The following is a 22,997-nucleotide window of genomic DNA, read 5'->3' on the forward strand; positions in this document are numbered from 1 at the left end:
TTTATAAGCAATTACTTCCTATTTGGAAGTACTGTTAGTCATTCACATTTTGGAATATTTTAATTTATGGAATTGGTCAAAGTATTAAATTTAGTAATCATTTTAAAGAGTGACCAAGTTCTACCTATAAACTTTACCATCGACAAAGGCAAGAAAAGCTTTCGGTGTGTTGTTCTCTGGAGTGGACAATGTGAAACTCAGCTGAGCCACAGTTAGGTTCCTCAGCTAGTACAAAATGACAACTACTAAAGTAAAGCAATAGACAATTAAAGTAACTCACACACTTGTGAGTTCATCATAATAATGGAAGATTCCTTTATTTTATTTAAAAATAGAGCCCTCTCCATGAATGTAGTTAGGGTAAAATGACATTTCATTAAAATTAAACCCTCTAAATCAAAGGCAACAATTTTATCTGGAAACCCAGAAAGATCTTCAGATACAAGAATCAGAAAATCAACAAAATAGGTTGCCATCCTAGAGACAGAAGAGATGATGGCAGGGAAATCCGGTGGTCACAGTGAGGTTCCCAGGAGGGCACTAGGTCAACTTCCAACACTGGTTACTAGCAGCCCACAGTAAACCAAACCAAAACAAAAACCGTTTACATTTCATACAAAAGTTTAAAAAAGTAACAAGATAGATAAATATATTAAAGCTAAGTATTTTATTATTTTTAGCTTACCTGGCTGAAGTATTGTTTATTGATACATACAACAGTCAAGGGCCAAATTGATGTTAACTAGGCATTCTGAAGATGAAAGTCCTAGGAGCAAAATTAAGTTTCTCCTGTTTTGACCTTGAGAATTGAATTTAAAATTTTCTTTATTGCCCAGCAGTGTTGCTCAGTGGTTGAGCATTGACCTATGAACCAGGAGGTCATGGTTTGATTCCCAGTCAGGGCACATGCCCAGGTTGCAGGCTTAAACCCCAGAGTGGGGTGTGCAGGAGGCAGCCGATCAATGATCCTCTCTCATCCTGATGTTTCTATTTCTATTTACCTCTCTCTTCCTCTCTGAAATCAATAAAAATATATATATTTTTAAAATGTCTTTATCATTAAGGCTTTTCCCCCAAATGCTATCAATTTCATGGGTCGGTATTTTCTAAGACATGGAGAGGTCACACGTAGCCGACTATCCCAGAAGTCGGAACCCATGGGAAGGCGAAGTGTCCTTTGGCCCCGCGAGAAAGTGCTTGTTCAGAAAGCCCAGCCTGCTTTGCCTACCGACTACACATCCCCTGGCACTTTTCAGTTAGCACAGTGTAGCCATCTCCACACACGAGGTCTGACTACTCTCATACTCAGGGTTCTACCAACCACAAAACAAAGGGACAGACTCCATTTTTATTCAACCACACCATATAGTAAGTGACTTTTTGCACATCCCTGATTGTCTGTTTTTCGAGGCAAGCCAAGACTACTGAACGGGATTTCTAAAACATCCAATAAGTTGATTGTCTCAAGGTAAAATGTACAAGAGAAAGTTAAAGTGACGAATGACTTTGAAACACCACGGCTTTAATTTCATTGTTCAGTAAGTTCGGTCCGTCGATCTCCCTCATGCTGTAATGGCCTCTGAGCATGAGGCTGCCGGTGTCATGGTTCATCTGTTACAATGGACACTGGGTTTGTGTCTTTGCTCAAGAGGGCAGCTTGCCCCGAGATTGTCAGGCAGCGTAGGTCCAGGTGCCGGGCCTCTTTCGCTCCGAGGTGCTGAGTTCTCGCAGCAGCCGGAGCTCTCTAGGAAGCAGAGCTTGGGCCTCTGATGGTATTTTAGCCTGTACGTATCGGTCATGCAGCTATCGACTGAAAAATAGGTGGTGAGGGAGACGGTCTCCCTGGGACAGGATGGACTCCAGTCTGCTTCTGGTTGGCACGATACAGCGACACCTGCACCCAGGCCTGCCTGGGCACCACTGGCTGAGCTGGTCGGGTGGTTCCGGGTGGCGCCCACACGCTCTCTTGCTTGGACCGTCTGCTTGAGCCTTTCGTCCCTAGAAGGGACGCTCACTGCAGAGCCTGATTCTGCCGCTGTCCCCGTGCTGAGTGGCGGAGGACCAGCCGAGCGAGCTCTGGGCACCTCTGGGAGTCTGGCGTCCAGTACAGGGCCATTTTCCCCTGGCTGTGGCACACAGGTCACAGCATACCTTTTTGGTGGCAAAGGGGGTGGTGGATTCTGGCAAATGAGTTTTGGCACCTGACAACCATCGGCTCTGCGAGTGGACGGAGCCCCACGCCCCCTGGATAGGGAGGTCTCTGGGTAACACGGGTCCGTGGCAGTGCACTGCCGGGCGAGGGGGGCAGCGCCGGTCGCGAGCCCCGCAGCTCTTCCTGGCGCGGGCCACACCAAGGCTGGTGAGACGTCATCACTGCTCGTTCTCATTCCAGAAGCAGAATTAGCATCAGTGTGAGAAAGTAAACCTGTCCCCTCGGAACTGCCTCCAACTGGCCGCGTGGGAAACTGGCACTCGCTGGCGTGTTCAAGCTTCTGTTCCCCCGACGGGGTGTGCTCACTGGCTATGAGGTCCCGGAGGATGTGTGGACCTGATGCAGGGAGCAACTTCCCGCTGGGGTCACGTCCGCGGGACCTAAAATAGAAAAACAAAACGAAGCTACAGCCCCACGTGCGAGCATGCGGAGCTGGAGGGAACTGTCCCGTCACCTCATCTCCCAGCAGACACGTTAGGCAACTTTTGTGACATAACAGAGACGGAAGGGATCTGAAGCATTAACATTTTACACTCTCTGACTCTCAATCAGACAGGAGTGCTGCTCAGAAACACTGGTCACTACTAAATCAAGTTGCTAAGCATTGGAAGTATGATTTTTAAAAACGAATTTCAGACTTCAGGAAGATATTCCCAGCAAACACGTCAATCCCCTAAGACACTTCCCAACCAACACTGCAGAGTTTACAGTAATGGAGGTACTTTAATCCTGACACATAAGGATAGGATACTAATTTAAAATAATCTAGTAAACCAAGATTATGTCTATTTAGGTAGTAATTAATATCCAAGGTGAAGATAAAAGGTAGCACACTGCAAAATATTTTTGCTCACCTGGTTATTTTTATCATGGGCATTACATAATGATGAAGAGTTGAGGCTTTGCTAGGTAGACAAGAGCTATAGTCAGGTTTGAGCTCCACTACTTTGGACAAATTACTTCATCTAAGTCCCAAATCTTCTCTTTTGCAAAATACCATCTACTTTGTAAGGATATATGAGGATTGAAACAATCGTGTTGTACCCGTGGGACCCCTCTCCTTAGGTGTACGTCCTGTTAACTGACCCCAATAAGATGGACATCAACATGCCGCAGACCATGGCTGCGGGGTAGCAATGTGCACTGTGCCTTTCTGGTAAGTAAAGCATTCCTCTAATACACCCCCTTAAGAAAAAGACATTAATATTCCCAAATGTATCTCCTTACCTTTTTATCACAGGGTTTTTTATTTGTGGATGTGATTCTGGGTCATGAGACTTACAGCCTACTTCCAAGTTCTTGAATTCTTTTCTACAGCCTGAGGAGGGAGAAAAGTGGGAGTATTTAAAATCTTCCAATTAACAAACAAAACGAATTCCTCAAGACTCAGCTCAAACAGCACCTCTTTTCTGGCCCTTTCTACAGAATGGCTCTTCCCTCAATTTGTTACCACTTCAAATGAATAATGCTCTTCCCATGTGCTGGGCGTGGACCGGGGCCTGTGTCCCAGGTGCCCGTGTCCCAGGTATACGAGGCCCACCACTGAGGAGGTACAGAACCCTCATTTGAAAACGGAGGGCTCGGTGGGAGCCTGGAGTCACGGCTGACCAGGTGGTGACCGAGCAAGCCCCTCAGCCCCTGACAATGTCGCTCCCTTAGTAATGAGACCACAGGACTGATTTCACCTGCCTCACGGGGGTAGGAACACCACTGGGTCACAGCACACACAACGTTACACCACCACCACCCACTACCATTGACTTAACCCTAACCCTAACCGCCCACGTGGGTTGGGAGAAGTGGATAATAATTACTTTATTTACTCTCTACAACTGAACACCATTTTTACTGAAAAAGATGACAAGTGTGGGTTATCAGACTTGGTTATTTGGCAGAAATTTTCTTGAACGTTAAAGAAGTGAACATGTGACTCCAAGAAAACCAACTGGCAGTGTTTATTGCCAATGATGAAATTCAAGCTTTTAGATCAAAGTAAGACTTTTGAAAAACTTATTATCTACCTCTGAGTTTTTTAGCTTCCCAATAATTATAAAGACTTTCTGCTAAAGTCTGTGGGGATATTAACAAATAGGGTTTAAAAAAAGATATATAAAGATAGTATCAAAATAAGACCTGAAGCAAGGAGGTATGAAAGAGACTGACATGCCTGGATGTGGGGTTGGGGGGACAAGAAGAGATAAACCCAAGAACATACATATACTTAAATGCATAGCCATGGACGGGCAACAGGGTGGTAAAGAACTGGGGGGAGGGTTGGGGTAGGGGCTAGAAGGAGGAAAGAAAAAGGGGTGGGGTGGCAGACATCTATAATACTATCAACAATAAAAATATATTAAAAGAATTAGAAATGAACTCTTCCTAAAAAAAAAAAAAGTATCAACGGCTAGAAGACTTACACAAAATTTAGCAAGCCAATTATTTCCCAAATAAAGATGCATGGATGTTATAAAACCATGCGTGAGTAAAGTAAGACATTCTTTAAGTGAGTAAATAAATATTTAAAATGTTTGGTCTAATGCCTACTACAGCAAGTATTGATAGATATAACTATAGAAACAAAAGGTCTTGAGGTCCTCGGTGTTTTTTAATAATATAATGATTTGCGGTTAAAAGGCTTGTAAACCACTGCTCTCCATTAAAAACAGCTGTCTTCCTAAGATCTCCGTCACAGCTATGCTGTGAGACACTCCCCTCTCATGCCCGAGGAAGGCAGGTGACCCAGCAATGCTCTGCTGCTGGCAGGTGGCAGCAGTCACACATGGCTCCTCCAGCGCCCGGAGCCCTCGTGCGCCTGTGCCCTTAGTACAAGGTCATCCCACAGCGTCTCTGTCTGACGAAGCTGGGTCACTGGTTTGAACATCGAGTCCTACGATGCACTTTAATGGGCTGGTGCCCACAGAAGATAGAATATATGGCATCAGCTTGCATTTTCAATTAATTGCCTATACTCTGTACAGCTCTAATAAGTTTTTGTGTTCTCCTTATTTTAGGTGACCTTTTCATCATGTTCATTTATTTCAATTTCCTCTCGTTCTCACGCACACCAAATTAAAGATCAAAGAAAATGAAACAAAGGTATTAAAACAGAACTTTATTTTTTAAACAATAATATGGAACTCTATCATAGATGCCCTTTATCCCTAAGTTGATCTTCAGGGTATATTTGTAAAAACTACCCTATCCCTCAGAATTCAAGTGGAATCCATAGTTGATCCAAACATCTAAATACTACCCTACCAAAAAATCTGTATTTGACTTTGGTCAGGTTCTGCAAGTTAAATCTTGAAGCAATTTCCAAGCAAGAACTGTATAATATTCATGGAATTTAATACTTATGTGTGATGCTGCTCACATGTATTGACACCTCCCAGCGGAATGGGGGGAACCACAGGTCTGGCGTTCACTTGTTAAAGACGGAGTCTTACTTCCACCAGACCAGGAAGCTCTTTATTTGTTAGTTTCCCCAGAGGCTAGCTCAGTATCTAGCACACAGAAGACACGCAATGGAAATCTACAGAATGAACAAGCAACTGCATGGGAAATGCACTGTTTTCTTTCTTTAGGTCAGCCCACCCCTGTCCACCGTGTTCCCAGCTCCCGGACCTGGGCCAGGGAAGTGGACCCTGAGACTGTCTTCTGATCTCCCCACCTATTCAGGTCTCCGCCCGAGCACCACTCTAGTGCTGCCTAAATAAAAGGCAGTGTGACATCCCCCAGTCTTAGTGGTGCGGAAGCGGGTTGCCATTTATTTTATCTTCTGCCACCCCAGACATCTATAATACTCAAAAACTAAGCCTCCTCTCCCCACCCCCCCCCCCCCGCCCCGTGTTACTTTATGGTTAAAAAATAACGTCAAAAAGAACCTGGCTAATTTTTCAATCTTTAAAGCCTAAAACATTTGTAATTTAAAATTACATTATAATTTTCTACCCATTTTGATTTTAACTTCAGAATATTTATTTTACTTTTTAGCTTACACGTAATTTCAAGTCTAATAGACTCACACACACAAGAAAAAAATAATTCTTAAAAGAACTCTTTCCTTTTGTTCAAGGGTCCACACACCAGGCAGCAGGGGGCAGCAGAGGCTCTGAGTGTGTGGAATTTCAGTCACTATGGCAAGCATTCAACCAAGTGGTCTGACTTCAGAATTCCACTACCTTAAAAATAGATGTTATTTTTCTCCCCTGCTGACATAGACATCCATGTGTCTTTACGGGAATTTTGGCTCCAGGTTCTTTGCAAATCTAAAATAGACCGATTTTAACACTTGGCACGGATGATGCCACAATGTCAGGGCAGAGAGCTTTAATTAATAATGCTAACTTTGATACTGTATACAAAAAAACCCCAAAGCCCAACAGTCAAGAAATCAGAATATATACTTCCTCTGAAAAGATGGCCTAGGTTTGAAACAGACTTAAGTAGCCATAAAACCAAACTGCTCTCTCGCTGTCCAGCGAGATTTCAGAATAAAGAGAAACGTTACTGTTACAAAGCGTAAACGTTCAAGAGCAGGCACATAATTAATGACCTGGTCTACAATGACAAGACATGCAAATACGATCTGAATACTTTAGAAAAAGCACAGAATTTCACTGGATAACTATTTCTGGCTAAATTTACCCTGCAGGAATGAGTGTCTACTTTTTAAAAAGATATATATTTTATTGATTTTTTACAGAGAGGAAGGGAGAGAGATAGAGAGTTAGAAACATTGATGAAAGAGAAACATCAATCAGCTGCCTCCTGCACACCTCCGACTGGGGATGTGCCTGCAACCAAGGTACATGCCCTTGACCAGAATCGAACCTAGGACCCTTCAGTCCGCTCTATCCACTGAGCCAAACCGGTTAGGGTAGTGGTCGGCAAACTCATTAGTCAACAGAGCCAAATATCAACAGTACCAACGATTGAAATTTCTTTTGAGAGCCAAAGTTTTTAAACTTAAACTTCTTCTAACGCCACTTCTTCAAAATAGACTCGCCCAGGTCGTGGTATTTTGTGGAAGAGTCACACATTAAGGGGCCAAAGAGCCGCATGTGGCTCACGAGCCGCAGTTTGCCGACCACTGGGTTAGGACATGAGTGGCTACTTTAACAACGCTCCCAGGTAACTAAATATTGGGATGATACAAAATAAAAAGACAGGAGTCGGAAACTTTTCTCACTGGAATTACAATTTAAACAAAAAGTCAATAATGCTATTTTGCGACAAACTTAATTTCAATACCAAACGCTTACAGTTTTAAAAACGACATCAACATTTGTTGGTGCTGTGTGCCAATCACTGCCCTCTGCAGTCGGGGACACTCAGAAAATAAATGTGGCATCACAGGAATGAGTCAACCGGCAAAAGTACCTCTTGTCTAGATACACTTTCTGACGTTACTAGAGGCCCGGTGCACGAAAAGTCATGCACTGGGGGAGAGGGGTCCCTCAGCCCAGCCTGCCCCCTCTCAGTCCAAGAGCCCTCAGGGGAGGTAACTAGCCGATCAGGGGAAGGTGCCGCCCCCATCACTCCGCCGCTGCTGCCACTGCCGGCCGCCACAGCTGCCTGCCGCCACAGTTCCCTGCCCTCGGCCCTCGCAGCTTTGTCCGGAAGGACGTTCGGCTGTCCGGTCTAATTAGCATATTATGCTTTTATTATTATAGGTTTTTTTAAATGAATACATTCTACAGTTTTGGGGGGAAAAAACCTTAGAGAAAGTGAACAGGCACATGTACAAATTCTTCAAATAAAATTTTTTTCATTTACTGATTCTAGGATTTAACACTATTAAGGGTAGTCTATTTCACTCAACAGAGTGGAAGTAGACTTTTTTGTATTAAGAAATTCAGGGAATTAACAGATTTTTTAAATGACAGATTAACTTGTCATTTCCAAGATCCAGATTCTCAGCTTGAACTAAGGCTGATTTCTACCCTCAACTAAGGCTGAGTCAAGGATTGCTGACTCCAAAGTTGGTGGCAAAAGTTTTCTGAAAAACCTAATAATCCCTTTGAGATTTATTGTGTATAATCTGTAATATCTGAACATACATGATTTTAGCAGATACCCTCAGCTCCTGGAGAAAGGTATTACTGGGTGTGAACTCCTTCAACACCCCACTGAGCAGAGCACAGGGAAGGAGGCCCCACCTTCATCTCCCACCCAGGCCTGCCTTCTCCTGGTTCCCTCCAGCTCTCCCTCCACACACCACGCCCTGGCTGTCCTGGCCCCGCCCTGGTCCCACCCTCACACCTCCTCCTCCTAGGGCATCCTTATTCCTTACTCCTGACACGAATGCCAAGCTGAGCTCTGGCCTTCATTTTCCTCCTCCAGGTGCTGCTGGGCTAACCCCAGCCAAGGTTGGACAGACGTGGTAAAGCCACATCTCTGCTTCCGTTATTTACTTTCAATTCTACTGGGAAAACTTTTTATTTGAAAACTAGAGGCCTGGTGCATGAATTCATGCACCGGTGGGGTCCCTCAGTCTGACCTGCAGCTATTGGGTGAAACCAGCTCTCCAACATCCTCCGAGGGGTCCTGGGTTGTGAGAGAGCGCAGGCCAGGCCCAGGGACCCCACCAGTGCACGATCAGGGCCGGAGAGGGACTGCGGGAGGGCTCCATGGCATGTCCGGCTCATCTCACCCAATCCCGATTGGCCGGACTGGACTCCAGCAGCAAGCTAATGCCACCGGTCGGAACGTCTGCCCCCTGGTGGTCAGTGCGTGTCATAGCTACCGGTGGAACGGTTATTAGGAATATATATATATATATATATATATATATATATATATATATAGACTAGAGGCCCTGGTGCATGAAATTTGTGCACGGGAGGGGGGATCCCTCAGCCTGGCTTGCACCCTCTCCAATCCAGGATCCCTTGGGGGATGTCTGACTGCCGGTTTAAACTGGCAGTCAGATATCCCTCTGGCAATCCTGGACTGCCAGCTCCTAACCACTCACCTACCTGCCTGCCTGATCACCCTTAACCACTCTGCCTGCCTGCCTGATTGCCCCTAATTGCCTCTGCCTGCCTGCCTCATTGCCCCTAACCACCTCTGTTTGATCGCCCCAACCGCCCTCTCCTGCCAGCCTGATCGCCCCTAACCGCCCTCCCCTGCTGGCCTGATGGCCCCTAACTGCTCCCCTGCTGATCTGATCACCCCTAACCGCCTCTGCCTCAGCCCCCTGCCACTGTAGCTTTGTCTGGAAGGAAGACTGGACAACCGGAAGATGTCCGGTTGATCCACTCTAATTAGCATATTACCCTTTTATTAGTATAGACTAGAGGCCCAGGGCATGAAATTCGTGCACGGGGGTGTGTGTTCCTCAGCCCAGCCTGCACCCTCTCCAATTTGGGACCCCTCGAGGGATGTCCAACTGCCCGTTTAGGCCCGATCCCAGTGGGATCGGGCAGTCGGACATCCCTCTCACAATCCAGGACTGCTGGCTCCCAACTGCTCGCCTGCCTGCCTTCCTGATTGCCCCTAACTGCTTCTGCCTGCCAGCCTGATCACCCCCTAACCACTCCCCTGCCAGCCTGATTGATGCCTAACTGCTCCCCTGCCAGCCTGTTTTCCCTTAACTGCCCTCCCTTGCAGGCCTGGTCACCCCTAACTGCCCTCCCCTGCAGGTCTGGTCACCCCTAACTGCCCTCCCCTGCAGGCCTGGTCCCCCCAACTGCTCTCCCCTGCAGGCCTGGGTCCCCCCCAACTGCCCTCCCCTGCAGGCCTGGTCACCCCTAACTGCCCTCCCCTGCAGGCCTGGTCCCCCTCAACTGCTCTCCCCTGCAGGCCTGGGTCCCTCCCAACTGCCTTTCCCTGCAGGCCCGGTCGCCCCAAACTTCCCTCCTCTGCCGGCTTGGTCACCCCTAACTGCCCTCCCCTGCTGGCCATCTTGTGGTGGGCATCTTGTGTCCACATGGGGGTAGCCATCTTGTGTGTTGGAGTGATGGTCAATCTGCATATTAGTTTTATTAGATAGGATAGAGGCCTGGTGCACGGGTGGGGGCCAGCTGGTTTGCCCTGAAGGGTGTCCCGGATCAGGGTGGGGGTTCCCTTGGGGCGTGGGGTGGCCTGGGCGAGGGGCCTGTAGTGGTTTGCAGGCCGGCCACGCCCCCCGGCGACCCAAGTGGAGGCTCTGGTATCTGGGGTTTATTTATCTTCTACAATTGAAACTTTGTAGCCTGGAGCAGAGCCAAGCCTTCTGCTTGCTCAGTGGCGGCAGCCATTTCTATTGGGATTTATGTATCTTCTATAATTGAAACTTTGTAGCCTTAAGTGAGGCCTGGGCCGGCCAGAGTGTGCGGAAAGCTTGGCTTCCTCCATCGCTGGGGGCAACCCTAGACACCTGCTCTCTCCAGCTCCGTGGCTGCCACCATTTGTTTGGGTTTATGTATCTGCTATCATTGAAACTTTGTAGCCTTGAGTGGAGGCCTAGGCCAGCAAGGGCAGGCGGAAAGCTTGGCTTCCTCCATTGCCAGGGAAACCCAAGCCTCCCTCCTGCTCTCTGTGGCCGTAGCCATCTTGGTTGGGTTTATTTGCATATTCGCTCCTGATTGGCTGGTGGGCGTGGCTTGTGGGTGTAGCGGAGTGATGGTTAATTTGCATATTACTCTTTTATTAGATAGGATAATTTCAGGAAGTTCAGAAAAGTTGGAAGATTAAGCCTAGTACTAGGAATCCCTGTGCCCTTCCCCAGATCCCCTCTGGTGAACATTCCCCCTGTGGTCTGACACATGTGAGTGAGGCACCAAGAATACGGCCTACTTCCCAATGCTTCACTTGGATCCTGCTTCATGTCTCATGTCCTCCAGCCCGCTGGCTCTCTGGCATCACTGAGGACCACTGCTGAAGTGGACATCTTACCCTGACTCTGCTCACTCTGAGACCCTGATCCCTCAGGAAACTCCCCAGGTCCCCTGGGATGACCCCTGCTGTGTATTCTCAGACTTCTCAGCTACTCCTCACATTTTTCCAATGTGGCTCCTTCTCTCTGTCCTGGCTCACCCTTCTCACCCAGCAAACCCCACTCATATGTGGAATCTAATGAACAAAATAAACTGGTGAATGAAATAGACCCTTCCTTTCTTTTTCTATCTTTTGCTTCCACATCTCCAGTTCTCTTGAGTGCTATAGTTCATGCCCATGCCATTCAGCTCCCATACATGCTGACGAGTCCAAATACATCATCTTTCCTGAGATCTAGGCATACATCCCTAACTGCCTAATAAATCCACTTCCCGAGGCCTGGGCAGGGGGCACAGACACACAGGGCAGGGACATGAGCAAGGCAAAGATTAGAACCATGGGGGTTCTGATGTGCACTGAATAAGAAATTAAAAAAAAAATTTAGTGTCTATACTTCATTCATGCTTTATTTTGGATGACACTATAAATCCATCTCAGTTCTTTTTTAATATTTATTTTTAAATCTTTATTGTTGAAAGAATTACATATGTCCCCCATCCCCCCATTGACCCCTTCTAGCCTGCCCCCACCCCCCGCCCCAGACCTTCACCCCCCTATTGGCAGTGTCCATGGCTTATGCACATATGCATACAAGCTCTTTAGTTGACCACTTCCCCACCAACCACCCTCCCCCGCCTTCCCTCTGAGCTTCCACTTCAGTCTGTCCCATGCTTCTATGTCTCTGGATTTATTTTATTCATCAGTTTATTTTGTTCATTAGATTCCACATATGAGTGAGATCATGTGATACTTGTCTTTCTCTGACTGGCTTATTTCACTTAGCATATTACTCTCCAGGTCCCTCCATGCTGTTGCAAAGGGTAAGAGATCCTTCTTTTTTACAGCTGCATAGTATTCCATGGTGTAAATGTACCACAGCTTTTTTATCCACTCGTCTACTGATGGGCACTTGGGCATCACCTCACAATGAGATATTACCTCACACCTGTCAGAATGGCTACATCAACAAATGACAAGTGCTGGCAAGGATGTGGAGAAAAGGGAACCCTTGTGCACTGCTGGTGGGAATGCAGACTGGTGCAGCCACTGCAAAAAAACAATATGGGGTTTCCTAAAAAAAATTAAATATGGATCTGCCTTTTGACCCAGTGATCCCGCTTCTAGGAATATATCCTAAGAAACCCAAAACACCAATCAGAAAGAATGTATGCACCCCTATATTCATAGCAGTGCAACTTACAATAGCTAAGATCTGGACACAGCCCAAGTGCCCATCAGTAGATGAGTGGATATATTTTTATTGATTTAAAGAGAGGGGGAATAAGGAGGAGAGAGAAATAGAAACATCAATGAGAGAGAAACATCATCCATCGGTTGCTTCCTGCAGCCCCCTCCTGGGGATTGAGCCCTCAACGCAGGCATATGCTTTGGGAATTGAACCGTGACCTCCTGGTTCATAGGCCACGCTGGCTGGGCAAGAAATAATTTTAACAGATGCAATTCATGTAGCTAAACAAAAAGAGGATTACACACCCATTAGGATGGCAACCATCAAAGAGCCCAGATGATACGCGTGCTGGGAGGTGTGGAGAGCGGACTGCACCTAGTGCACTGCAGGGCGCTGTGAAACGTGCAGCTGCCGAATGGTTTCTCAGAAATTAACCCAGAACGACCACAGGGCCCAGCAACCACTCCAGGTGTACTCTCAGGTCCCTGTCCCGCCGTGTTCACAGGAGTGCTGCGGTGGCCACAGGTGGAGATGTCCCGAATGTCCGGCAGCAGACGAGTGGGTAAACAAAATGCATTAGGTCACACCATGGAATACTATCCCGCCTTGAAAAGGAAGGGAATTCTGACACAGGCTACCATATGGATGAAACCTGAATACATTATGTGAAGTGAAATAAGCCAGTCACAAAAACACAGTCAGTTCGATCCCTTTTCTGAGGTGCCTAGAGTAGTCCAGTTCAGAGACAGAAAGCAAGGTGGCTGCCAGGGCGGGGGTGGGGGGTGGGGGAGTAGGGGAGAATGGAGGGGGAGGGTTGAGAGTAGGAGGAAGGGAGGGATGGGGACAGAGTTTCAGTGTGAGAAGATGAGAGTGGAGATGGGGGAGGTGCAGGCTGCATAACAATGTGAGTGTACTTCATGCCACTGAGCTGTCACTTAAAAGTGGTTATTAGAATGGCAAACGTCATGTGTATTTTACCACAATAAGAACTGTTTCAGCCCTGGCTGGTTGGCTCAGCGAATGGAGTTTTGGCCTGCAGGTTTAAGGGTCCTGGGTTTGATTCCAGTCAAGGGCACATGCCTGGGTTGTAGGCTCGATCCCCATTAGGGCATGCAGGAAGCAGCAAATCAATGACTCTCTCTCCCATTGGTGTTTCTCTCTCCCCCTCTGCCTTCCTCTCTGAAACCAATACAAATATATTGAAAACCATTGTTCTAAGTGGGCTACCTGCCCACTCTTTCATAGTCAGTGGGAAACCCAGTGCACATTCTCACACACTCACTGCAGTGCACTCCTGGCCTCAGGCCCCCGACCTGTGCGATACACTCTCGGGAGGCCAGCGCCATTCTGTCAAGATCCTGAACTGGGGTCATTGTTCAAGCTCCCCACCTCGGCCGTGGCCTTTGGCCAGCCCTTCGCTGCTTCCTGTAATACTTGCTTACCAGACGTTATCAGGTTTGTTAAACAGGCGAGACATTTATATGGGAAAGGAAGGTTTATTTCCTCAATATCAGTGTTTCCTTCTGATATTATACCCTTTGATGCAAACAAAATAATAGCACTTAACCATACTCAAAGTCTGCCACCTGAACAATAATCTCCACAACAGCCTTCAGGATGATAAATACTAAAAACAAACTTTAAAGTTTGATTTTTATGGCTATTCTTTATTTTGAAAAATTAAATCCCTTCTAATCCTCTGAATTTTACCATTTCTACTGTCAGTCCCTGCAACCTCAATAGTAATTGCTCATGGTTCCCCCAAGCCTCCCAGACACCGTGGGCCCCTCGACAGCACTGCCGAGTTCTGTACACACCTCCCCCCTCCCCACCCCCAACACCCTTGGCTTTTGGGCTGCTACTCACTGCTGACAAGGCACTGGAGCAGCCCGCACCACGGGCACTGGAGTAACTTTCACCATTGCCCACTGTTTCCAGACTGAACTTGCCCCGCAGCTGCTGACCAGTTTCTCTTTGCCCTTGACCCTGTGGTAGACACCAGGGTGTCGTGTGCAAGCGGCGGCTCAGCATCCGGGCCCTGTGACATGGTCCCTTCCCTCTGCAATCAGGCCTGTAGCTGAGGCCTACCTGGCCAGTGCGATGAGCGTAGGCATGCCTGACAACTGCTGGGCGAGGCTTTAAGAACGAACACGTGATTTTCTGTGTGGGGTACCCCCACCCCCATACAGCAGTGATCAGAGAAGCATCAGTGCCGATGGGGTCCTGCCGCTGGGGCCTGTGATCCCCTGGGTCCGTCAGCAGGCTGACCGTCCCGCACACGACATGAACAAGAAACATACTGCGCTACCACCCTGGGACTCTGCGGTCCTCACCATGAGGACACTCCCCTTCCGGTCTCTTCAAAGGCTCCCAGCATGGGCTCCGCCCACTTCCACCTCAAGCTCCTAACTTCTCAGTGACAGGACTGCTTTTAGCGTCCTTACTCTTATGACCACAAGTACAATCTATTTGAATGAAAAGTTTACCTTGTAGGTGGTTTTTACTCTGTTGGGAGGTGCCGGTCACACGTTCTGTACTTCGGTTGCTTATCTTACTCTGGTCACTAAAAAATAGAAAACACACACCAGACACATCAGCCACCATGAATTACTATTTCAGTTTCCTCTGAGACAAAGAAAGAAACAACACTCGTTAAGCAATGGTAAATGCCACGCGCTGTTCTAGGTGTTAACGCACACAATTTCACTTACCTCTCACCAGACACTCACAGCACTATTACCCTCAGGTTAGAGCAGATCAAGGCAAGGAAGTAAACTTAATTTTCCCAATAATTAAAATCCAAGGTTACGAAGCCCTGACCTTTCTACCACCCTAAGCAACTCCTTCCCAGAGCGCTGAAATTACCCTGCTGACAAAAAGTTCCCGACTGTGTTAATGGAACATAAGCAGCTAATTTCTGCAAATCTGGCCTTTTAGTAATGAAGGTGGTAAAACACCATCTAATATCAAATCAGAATGTTTTGGATGAATTAAAAGCAGAAACAGTCGCTAGACTGACCAATGAAGCCAGCCACTGAGCAGGCTGGGGACAGGGTTCCCGGGTTCCCGAGACGTGCAATGGACTGGGACAGCAATATCACACGCTCAGAATCACTGAGCACAAACCTAGTGGTGTGACTGCATTCTTCACATCTGCTGAAGGAAAACTATGCTCCATGGCAGGGGGTTGTGACAGCATATAATAACCCCGCTTCCAAGTTACAAATTAGAGATGGGAGAATAGCCATTAACTAGATGGAAGAATTAAACAACCCACTTAAAGCTGTGCTTTAAACCCTGTAGCATCTTTCAATAGTTTTCAATGTCGACCATGAGAATGTATTCCTATAATTTCCATTTCCTACACAGCTGTGTGTTTTGGAATCCGGAAATAACTATTGAAAATAAAAACTTGAAATAGCGAACAGCCTGCAGTGTCCCAGGTGTCGTTCCTTTGAGCTCAAGCTCTTTCCATCACACTTAACAGACCCTGGACTTTGAAAATCACTTCAAACAATTAACGAGAGAGCCTGGGGCAGGGCACTCCCGTGACTGAGCTACCTGGGGGCCACGTCCCGGGCACCACTGGGCTCCGCGGTCCCAGCGCCGTCCACACCCGGCGAGTCCAGACTGGCGGAGCCGCTGCTGACGTGGTCGCTGCTCTCGTAGCCAGACTCGGTCCTCTGCCCCTGCCAAGCGTCAGCAGGGACGCCCGTCTGTGTGAGGCCTTTCGCGTTCTCTGTGCCTTTCCCCGGGCCTTCGAGGGAACTCCTGCTGCCCAGCTCCTGCCTCACTTCATCCTCATAGATGGTCATCAAGCACTTCTGCTTTGGCGGCTCCTTGGGCCAGTTGCTGAGACTCTGGTCTCTGCTACATCTGGGTTTGTGACTGATGCTGGGTTTGTGCCGTGGACTGTGCTGCCTTTTCTCACTCTCGCTGAAGACACTGTCGACATTTAGTGTTTCTCTCATGGGTTTCCAGCCTCGGCTCCGGCTCCTGCTGCTGCTGTTGCGGCTGCTGCCTTTACCCCGAGAGTCGAGGCTGCTGTCTGTCTCATACCCGGGGCCGCTGTCACCCTGCACCCGGCCGGCCAGGGAGGTCTGTTCCCCTGGACCAGGAGCCTGGGGCCTCCCCACACTCGGGACCTGCGCAGACGCCCGGCTCTGGGTGGGTGGGTCCTGTCCGCACGGCCCCCTCCCCTGACTGGGGGACTCGGGGCGACTGCCGTATTGTCGGAAGCCGTTTGGGGCAGGAGGTGATCCAGGCTTGACACGTGGAAGGTCTTCATCCAGCACATCTTTAAAACAAATAAGGAGACACACAACTACTCTCAGGGCCACTCTCAGTCACAAGCCACTCCTGGAGAAGATGTGTAAACAGTAAGAGTAAGCGACGATTCTGCCACCCAGAGCTCTAGTCCTGTGCTAACTGAGGCATTTATAAAGTAAACTAGAGGCCCAATGCACGAAAATTCGTGCAAGAGTAGGCCTTCCTTTCCTTGGCTGCTGGCACTGGCTTCCTGCAGGCACCCAGGACCTGGGATGCTTCCCTCAAGCCGCCTGCCGGCACCAAGGTCCCAGGCTGGCTTCCCTCTGGCCCCGGCTTCATCAGGAAGGATGTGCAGAATGACATCTGGAAGACGTCTGGTGTAATTAGCATATTACCCTTTTATTATTATAGATGGTTACATATTGATTTTAAAAAATATCTCTAAAGTAGATCATAATTATTTTTTTTAAAAAACAGTATTCAACCTCATTCATGGTTAATGAAAATCATAAAAACAAAAATATGTTCTATCTCTTATGCTAGCAGAGTGTCGAAAGTCTGTGAGAACAATCTCTGTGGAGGGGGGAGGGATAGACGCCCAGATGCTGTGGTGGGACCGTGGACGGGTCCCGGTTAAGAAGGCAACAGAGCCACAGCGACCAAGTTCAAAACAGACCCCCTAACCCAGTGATTCCCGGAAAGGATTCTGCTGTGGCTGTACACACGGGGCACACAAAGGTCAATCTCACACCCTTTCCACAGGCTGCAGCCTCAGTGAAACCTGGATGGCCACAGGGAAAGCGCTGGAACGGGCAGGCTCGTGGTGAACGGAAACGACGATGGGGACCGAGGGGAGGTCGGGGTGCCAGGAAAGCAAGCCCCTGTCACTTTTTCTAGAACCCTCCTGAGTGCACCATGAGTGGGCTGAAATCAATTTTAATTACAATTTAAATAAATTGCCCAGCCAGTGTGGCTCAGCACCAGGAGGACATGGTTCAATTGCCGGTCAGGGCACATGCCTGGGTTGTGGGCTCGATCCCCAGTAGGGAGAGTGCAGGAGGCAGCCGATCAATGTTTCTCTCTCATCATTGATGTTTCTCCCTCTCCCTCTTCCTCTCTGAAATCAATAAAAATATATTTTAAAAATTTTAAAGAAATTAACTTTTATTCATTTTTTTAAATTAAAAGCTAAAACAGCAAAGTATTCCAGACTAGAATTAAATAAGAACGAGAAAAATTTGTATCTACAGGTTCAACAGGTGTATTAGAGAAATCATATTAATATATATAAACAAATACATGTAATGTATTTGAAATGGTTAAGCTGTATTCAAGTTATACAATGTGGTGTGCAGACAAGGCTGTAGCGGCCCCTTTCCAACGAGCGCTGCCCGCCCTCAGCTCACCTCTGTGCCGACCCACATCTCTCTTCTGCGTGCACAGGTGCCTCTGCTCCAGCGCCTTCAGGGCACACTCCCTGGAGAGGCCCTTCATCTTCTCCCGGGGGTCGCTGGGACCTGGCCTAGCTGTAGGGGAAACCAGTCATCCAATCAGGAAGCACATCGCTTTCTAACTGCTTACTACGCACACAAACTGAACTGTATGAAACATTTAAGACGCTCTGTGTTAAAAACAAAGCACGCAGTAAAGGACGAGTAAACTCATTCTTATGTTTAACTAAATCAAGTTAGTGTGATGTCTCCTGACAATGGAGATGCATGTTACCTTTTAAAACTTGTTGTAAAGCATCTAAAGTGAGTGTGCAGGAGAAATGAGCTTCTGTTAAAATGTAAGAGCTAAAGGCTGGTGACGGTCGCCACGTGTCCTAACTCACTTCGTTCTCGAGATGAGCACAAGTACAGCTCCATTTGGGATCGGGAAGCAGAAGTAACGAACCTGCCCAAGTTCACATCACTCACAATGTAGATACAGATAGCGCCAAGCTACCTGATGCCAATGTTTGTGTTCACACACACACAGTTCCTGGGCTTAAACTAGGTATCTTTAGAAAAACAGATAATGGCTTAATCTAAACAATACATAAGAGGGAAAAGGTATATTTCCATTTAGAATTTTAAAAAGCATTTACTGTACTTCTTTGCTGATGACTGTTAATTCTGAATCTTACCTTCCTTGATTATGGGTTATCTTTTCGGTTAGACATTATTTCACTAATATATTAAAAAGTTGCCCGGCTGGTGTGGCTCAGTGGTTGAACGTCAACCCATGAACCAGGAGGTCATGGTTCGATTCCCATGGGCTTGATCCCCAGTAGGGGGGCATGCAGGAAGCAGCAGATGGCTAATTCTCTCTCCCTCTCCCTTCCTCTTTCTAAAATCAATTTTAAAAACAAAACAAAAAAAACAGTCCTAGCTGGTTTGGCTCAGTGGATAGAGCGTAGGCCTGTGGACTGGCGGGTCCCAGGTTTGATTCTTGTCAACGGCATGTACCTCAGTTGCAGGCCCAATCCCCAGCCCTAGTCGGGGCTTGTGTGGGAAGCAACCAATCGATGTGTTTTTTGTACATAAATGTTTCTCTGTCTCTCCACCTCCCTTCCACTCTCTCTAAAAATCAATGAAAAAATATCCTCCGGTGAGGATTAACAACAACAAAATTTTTTTAAAAGTTGCTTACAAATCATCCTGAACACACACCCAAGTAGAGTTTAGGGTATCTCTAAGCCATGCTGCACACCACACTCGGGTTGTGAAAATTAAAGTTGTGGGATGACAATAACAAGAGAGTTGAATAACAATGAGGTTAAGAATAAACTATGACAGTAGCTTTGAACTACTACTGCAGTCACTAATTGTAAATTTAGTTTTGGCATGTGAGCCGAATTGTTGACTGGTGTTTTTCCTTTCAAGTTGGTAATGGACACCTTTAAGGAAAGACCACAGTTTTTGCTAACAGTCCAGACTGCCTCCAGCCTACGAGGGCTCGGAGCTGTGAGAAACTCAGGGACTGGTCGAGTCCAGCTGTCCAGATGAGGCTACACATCTGAGACGTGCATCAGTGGAAAAACAGTTTTGCTGCTACTTGTTATTGTCGCCTGGTCCCTACCAGGAGTGAGTCAGGAAGGGAAGCCGGGCAAGCGCGTCTCCTCAGGGACTGCAAAGACAGCAATTAGAACACATACCTGCTCCTCTGCCACCACTCGCCTGGATGTGGCTTCGACTAAAGGATGAAATGTCATCTGTTTGAAATTTCTGATTTTCTCTCTGTTTGGCCTGATCACCAAATCCATTCTCTTTGGAATTATCTGACTTACAAATTGAGGGCTTTTCAGATCCTTAAAAAGACAAGCACAAATGCATCATCCCTTTCCTCCTCCTACCATAAGAGATGTCGAATCATCCTTTCAGATATGTTTGATACTGTAGACAATTACTAACTCAGAGGCGTGATATCTTCCAAGGATCTCTACGTGCTGTGCAGTGCACACAGACTCCCTCTCTACTCTGGACTTTCCCAGTGACTAACTCGCTTTAAATCCCAAAGCTTCCTGCTAGGAAGAGCTCACAGCTGGGCAGCCCCTCTGTGCCCGTGTGACTACTGTCATGGGTGGCTCCCGGGGGTGCCTGTGAGGCTACTGGTCAGGAAAGATGATAAAGATTAACTCAATGTATTAGAATCTTCCTGAACTCCATCTGAAACTAAAATTTGAAATTATCCTCAACCTTCATTTTATATTCACTACTAGAGGCCCGGTGCACAAAATTCATGCACTGGAGGGAGGAGGGGGGGTCCCCTCAGCCCACCTGCGCCCTCTCGCAGTCCTGGAGCCCTCGGGGGCCTAAGCCGTCAGTTGGACATCCTTAGAGCTGCCACAGAGGCAGGAGAGGCTCCCGCCACCACTGCTGCACTCCCTAGCCATGAGCCTGGCTTCTGGCTGAGCGGCGCTTCCCCTGTGGGAGTGCACTGACCATTAGGGGGCAGCTCCTGCGTTGAGCATCTGCACCCTGGTGGTCAGTGCATGTCATAGCGACCCGTCGTCCCACTGTTCAGTCTATTTGCATATTAGCTTTTTATTATATAGGATATTAGTATTCCTAGTGTGACTGTGAGAAAGAAAAACACTAAACTGAAAGACAAAGAGTTACCCATATTTTCCGCCCTGGGTTTCTGATGCGGCCAGCTGACGACCTGCCTGAGCGCGTCTTCAGTGGAAACCGCCGTGCCGTCAGGGTTGGCGTAAAACAGCAGCAGGGGCTGGAAATGGCACCGGAGGCACTTGGAGACCACGTCCTTCCACCTCGTTCCAACCTTTACAAAACCACAGGGAGCAAAACCAAGCCTGTCAGCAACCTGTTACCCGAAAAGGCAGGGGCTGAATTAATTTGCATATTAAAGATGTTTAACAACATCCAGATGCTAGCCAGCCGTTCAACTGTGCGTTGTATTATATGAGTAACTTCATTTAATGAGTCTAAAAAATCATTAAACATTAACATTAAAAAATTGATGGGCTGTCCTAGCTGGTTTGGCTCAGTGGATAGAGCATCAGCCTGCAGACTGAAAGGACCCGGGTTCGATTCCGGTCAAGGGTACGTGCTCCGATTGCGGGCTTGATCCCCAGTAGGGGGCATGCAGGAGGCAGCCAATCAATGATTCTCTCTCATCATTGATGTTTCTATCTCTCTCTCCTTCTCCCTTCCTCTCTGAAATCAATAAAAATATATATTAAAAAATAATTGATGGGCAAAATTATACACTCTCTGTATCAAGATTTGAATTAACAAATTTTAGAAAGCTTTTCACACACATGGTCAACTGCCTTCTGACAAAGATTAAAGGCAGTTTAATGGGGAAATATAAAAGTCAATTCCACAAATGATTCTACAGCAATGGGAGGAAAAAGAAAATATACAACTACACATGAAGCCCAAAAACGAACTCAGAAGGAGTCATGTAAAATCTCAACAGTTTACAGAAGAAAATGAGAGAAAACATTAACCTCAGCGAAAGTAAAAATGTCTTATATAGGACATCAAACCAAAGAAAAAATGTAAAATTGGATTCCGTGAAATGAATGAATTACTTCTGATCCATGAAAAACACTATTAACAAAATGGAAAATATAATGAAACAAAAACCTCACCTATCTCTAATAAAGGAATGCTGTGCCGGATACAGAATTCCTACAGCTCATTAAGAAGAAAATAATCCAATTTGAAAAATGGGCAAATTATCTGAACTGACACGTCACTAAAGAGACATAAGAATGGCCAGTAAGCACATGAAGAGTTGTTCAAAACATTCCTGTTAATCAAAGGGAAGTGCAATGAAAATCACTTAACCTAAGAGACTCCCAGCAGGGGGTGCTATGCGGGAGGGCTGCTGAGAGGAAGGGAAATTCGCAGTCTCTGTGGACAGCCATTTGTCAGTTCACATACAGCTGAACACACTTAGCAGACCACCCAGACACCCCACCCTGGTCCTGGAAGCAATGGAAAAACGTGTTCACACCCAGACTCTTCCTACCTTAACAGGACCCCTGTTCTATACAGCCATAGGACGGAACACCACACATGTGAATCCTCAAAGGCATGTGCTTGGCGAAGCAAGCCAGCCTCAGAGGGATGTGTATGGGGAAGGCCATTCCCACGATGGTGAAGAGGGAGCAGAACCAATCTACAGAGCATCCGGGATTCCTGGGCCAGGGTGGGAGGGGCCCGACAGGAACGTGACACCATGCGGGGGGAAGGGTATGCTTTGTGCTATATGGTGTGGAGGTTACATAGATGTGTATACAGTTGCCAAACACTTAAATGGGTGCACTTTAATGTTTGTAAATTATACCTCTATAATGTTGATTTAAAAACAAAACTGAACAAACAGGAACCAAAGCATTCTAAAATGTTGGCTTTTGCAGGGAAGGAAGGGCCATAAAAAAGTCTGAGGAATTTTTCAAACTACACGCTTAGCTGTTGACCCTCCTCACCTGGGACGCTGACATACTTGAGGAACTAGAGTGACTTGAAAGCAAAACAAATATAAAACTCACAGGGTGACTGCACACCCAGGTCCTCCTTCAAGCTTTGACAATTTAAACGATGTGGATGCCAAGTAGGACGGCCAAAGGTGCTACTCACGGATGCAGGCGGAGCCTCTTTAATAAGCTGCTATAGCAAAGCCTGAAGGAATCCGAGCAAAGAGCTGCTTTTAGAACATAAGTACCAGAATTTCCCGTTGGCTTTACTGAGCATAATTACATGAACTACAACCTCCCAGGTACACTGTGCAAGCCCACGCGTTCTGACAAGTGTGCACAGCCGTGCAGCCTCACTCCTTGCTCCCCTCTGCAGTGCCTTCTGTCACTCTTTCCTCCTTTCAGGAAATTTT

The 22,997-nt window shown here is 47.1% G+C and overlaps 1 protein-coding gene across 5 annotated transcripts in view; it reads right to left on the minus strand.

The window, feature by feature from the left end:
- Positions 1–291: 291 nt before the first annotated feature.
- Positions 292–22,997, minus strand: part of USP53 (ubiquitin specific peptidase 53) — a 52,042-nt gene continuing 29,336 nt past the window's right edge. For 4 of the 5 annotated variants that reach the window (XM_080674195.1, XM_080674198.1, XM_080674196.1 and 1 more), the window contains 7 exons: positions 20,756–20,918; positions 19,792–19,944; positions 18,059–18,178; positions 15,945–16,680; positions 14,870–14,946; positions 3,440–3,530; positions 292–2,592 (listed from right to left, as the gene is read on the minus strand). In XM_080674195.1, the coding sequence (XP_080530321.1) occupies positions 1,608–2,592; positions 3,440–3,530; positions 14,870–14,946; positions 15,945–16,680; positions 18,059–18,178; positions 19,792–19,944; positions 20,756–20,918 (2,325 nt within the window). In that variant the 3' untranslated portion in view covers positions 292–1,607. The remainder of the gene's footprint in view (positions 2,593–3,439; positions 3,531–14,869; positions 14,947–15,944; positions 16,681–18,058; positions 18,179–19,791; positions 19,945–20,755; positions 20,919–22,997) is intronic. The other variant, XM_080674197.1, reaches the window with a different exon arrangement.

This window comes from Plecotus auritus (genome assembly GCF_963455305.1).
Source record: "Plecotus auritus genome assembly, chromosome: 6".
Classification (NCBI taxonomy): domain Eukaryota; kingdom Metazoa; phylum Chordata; class Mammalia; order Chiroptera; family Vespertilionidae; genus Plecotus; species Plecotus auritus.